Source organism: Rhea pennata, chromosome 1, assembly GCF_028389875.1.
Source record: "Rhea pennata isolate bPtePen1 chromosome 1, bPtePen1.pri, whole genome shotgun sequence".
Taxonomy (NCBI): Eukaryota; Metazoa; Chordata; class Aves; order Rheiformes; family Rheidae; genus Rhea; species Rhea pennata.
The window spans coordinates 214,644,980-214,648,119 of NC_084663.1; the positions used below are offsets into that span (position 1 = coordinate 214,644,980).

At 64.0% G+C, this 3,140-nt stretch overlaps 1 protein-coding gene across 1 annotated transcript; it reads left to right on the forward strand.

Annotated features, from left to right (window-relative positions):
* The first annotated feature begins 1,928 nt into the window (after positions 1–1,928).
* On the forward strand, positions 1,929–2,940 carry P2RY6 (pyrimidinergic receptor P2Y6). Its single transcript, XM_062578366.1, has one exon. It carries the CDS (start codon positions 1,929–1,931, stop codon positions 2,913–2,915), a length of 987 nt encoding a protein of 328 aa, XP_062434350.1. The 3' UTR covers positions 2,916–2,940.
* Positions 2,941–3,140: the final 200 nt, after the last annotated feature.

Sequence of the window (3,140 nt, forward strand, 5' to 3'; positions counted from 1 at the left end):
CGGGGCTGGGCACGCGTGTGTGTTGGGAGGTGCATGCACGGTGCGTGTGGGTCCATGTGCGTGCACGTGTGCTGGGGTGCGCCTGTCTCTGGGTCTGCGTGCAAGCATGTGCGTGCACGCGTGTCGGCGTGTGCATGTCTCCGGGTCCGTGTGCACGCGCGTGCACGCGTGCATGTTGGGGGTGCATGCCTGAGTGCACGCGTGTGCACACACGTGTGTCAGCGTGTGCCTGCCTGTGGCTCTGTGTGCACGCGTGTACGTGCGCGTTGGGGTCTGCATCGACGCATGCGCTGGGCCGCGCACCTACATGTAGCCAGCACCATGGGCACGTGTCGCACACGCGTGTGTCGGGGCGTGTGGCGATTGGCCCTCGCCGAGCCGCCCCGTGCCAGGTTTCTGTTCTCCTTTCCGGGGCTGCTGGCGAGGAAAGGGGAAGCGCTGCTTGACGCACACAGCAGTGCCCAGCAGCGGGGCGCAGCACCCACATCCCCCGGCACCCCGGGCACCTGCCAGACACGCTCCGGGCACCCCCAGGCCAGCCTGCACCTCCCTGGGGCGCCGGGCCACCTTCCCCACTCCGGGCAGCGATCCTGTGAGCACCCGCGGGGTGGTGGGGGCACCCGTGGGTGCTTGTGGCGGGGGGGGCAGGATGGGTGCTGTGTGGGTGGGACGGAGGTGGCTTGGGTGCCTGGGGTCCCCCTGGGGTCGTTGCTGGCTCTGAGGCAGCAGAGGAGGGTGCTGGGTCTGGCTGGTGACAACGGGGTGCAGGGGGCTTGGGGGGTGCTGGGGAACTCAGTGGGGTGCAGGGAGCTCCGTGGGGTGCAGGAGGCTCAGGAGGGTGCTGGGGGCTCAGGAGGTTACAGGGGGACTCAGGAGGATGCAGAGGCTCAGCGGGGTGCAGGGCTGGCCAATCCCCACACCGGAGCTGCCAGGGTGGCACCCGCTCGCGGGGGTCCCTCGGTCCCTGGACTCGCACCGGCCACATCCCCCCACCCCGCCGCACCGCCGTCCCCTCCCAACTGCGCGCCTGGCCAGAGCGTGGAGCCCCCGCGGCCACGGTCCTCTGGCGGCCGAGCTGCTTTCAGCCCCCTGGGCTCCTCCGGGGCGCTCAGCACCCTCGGGTGCTGTGCAAAGTCAGCCCGGCCCAGAGGCAAAGGGAGGTGACCGGGGCCAGGCAGGAGGGGCGGTGGCAGAGCACCAAGGGCGGCCCAGGGGCCCAATGGAATTGTCTCGAATTTCTCGGCTTTTCTCGAATTTCTCATCTTTTCTCGAATTTCTCGGCGCTTGCTTCTCACGGTGCGGCGAAGAGGCCGGCTCCAGTCTCAGCCCCCCTGCGCTAAGCCTGACCCCAGTGCCCACCCCCACCCCTCACCGTCCTCTCACCCATGTCCCCAGGCGGCAGGAGATACCAGCCCCAGTATCTCCACGGGATGATGGTGCTGAGCGTGCGGGTGCTCAGCCCCACCGGGCAGGCTGGCGCGGCAGCAGGGTTTTGGCACCCCCTGCAGAAGCGGACACAATCCTGAGGCGATGCCGTGCTTTCCTCTGGGGTAGCTCCAGGATCGGGGCGGTTGGACCTTGGGCGAAGCTCTCAGTGTGGCTGCGAGCTCCTCTGGTGGTACCATCAAGGTGGCCTCCTGCCCCGGGGTGGAGACCGCCCGCTGCCCTAAATCGATGGGGAAAAGCGATGTTTCTAGGGTGTGATCCTGCAGAGCTGAGTGGGGGAAGGAGATGGGGAAGGCTGGGGCGATGGCATGGTGCACGCCATGGGGCAGACGGTAGGTTTAACCCAGGAGGGTAGACGTGGCCTCAGGACCAAGCATGGTGCATAACCTGCTGCTGACTGAGGCCACTGTGGGTTGTCGTTTGTAGGCGCTGCTGACGAGTGTCAGGTCGGCAGAGAAGGCCCTGGTGGTGGTGCTGGGACCATGGAGAACGTCACGGCCAGCAGTGCCAGGAACTCATGCACCTTCCACGAGGAGTTCAAGCAGGTCCTGCTGCCCCTGGTCTACTCGGTGGTGTTCATGATCGGGCTGCCTCTCAACGCCATCGTCATCGGGCAGATCTGGCTGTCCCGCAAGGCACTCACCCGCACCATGATCTACATGCTGAACCTGGCCACGGCCGACCTGCTCTACGTGTGTTCCCTGCCACTCCTTATCTACAACTACACCCAGAAGGACTACTGGCCCTTTGGGGATTTCACCTGCAAATTCGTCCGCTTCCAGTTCTACACCAACCTGCACAGCAGCATCCTCTTCCTCACCTGCATCAGCGTCCAGCGGTACCTGGGCATCTGCCATCCCTTGGCCTCCTGGCACAAGAAGAAGGGCAAGAAGTTCACGTGGCTGGTGTGCACGGTGGTGTGGCTCCTAGTCATCGCCCAGTGCTTGCCCACCTTCGTCTTTGCCTCCACAGGCACACAGAGGAACCGCACCGTGTGCTATGACCTGAGCCCCCCAGGCCGCTCCACCAGCTACTTCCCCTACGGCATCACGCTGACTGTCACCGGCTTTCTGCTCCCCTTCGTGGCCATCCTGGCCTGCTATTGCAGCATGACCAGGATCCTGTGCCAGAAGGATGAGCTCATTGGCTTGGCCGTGCGCAAGAAGAAGGATAAGGCCATCCGCATGATCATCATCGTGGTCATCGTCTTCTCCATCAGCTTCTTCCCTTTCCACCTCACTAAGACCATCTACCTGATCGTCCGTTCCTCACCCAGCCTGCCCTGCCCAGCCCTGGAGACCTTTGCCATCACCTACAAGTGCACGCGGCCCTTTGCCAGCATGAACAGTGTCCTGGACCCCATCCTCTTCTACTTCACCCAGCGCAAGTTTCGGGAGAGCACCCGCTACCTCCTCGACAAGGTGAGCTCCAAGTGGAGGCATGACTACTGTGTGAAATACGGCTCATAGCCAGGAACGGATCCGGTTGTGGTGAAGGCAGCGCTGGGGCTGGAGACGGAGCAATTTTGTCTTTGAGCTACCACCGGTGGAGCTGAGATGGCATCAGCTGGAGGCCGGAGTGGTGGACCTCCGTTCAGCGTGAGGAGGATAACATCTCCTGAGCTTTCAGCACTTGCTGTCATCCCCTCTGCCTCAGTTTCCCCATCCACAATGTGAAGAACTGGGTGCTGCAAA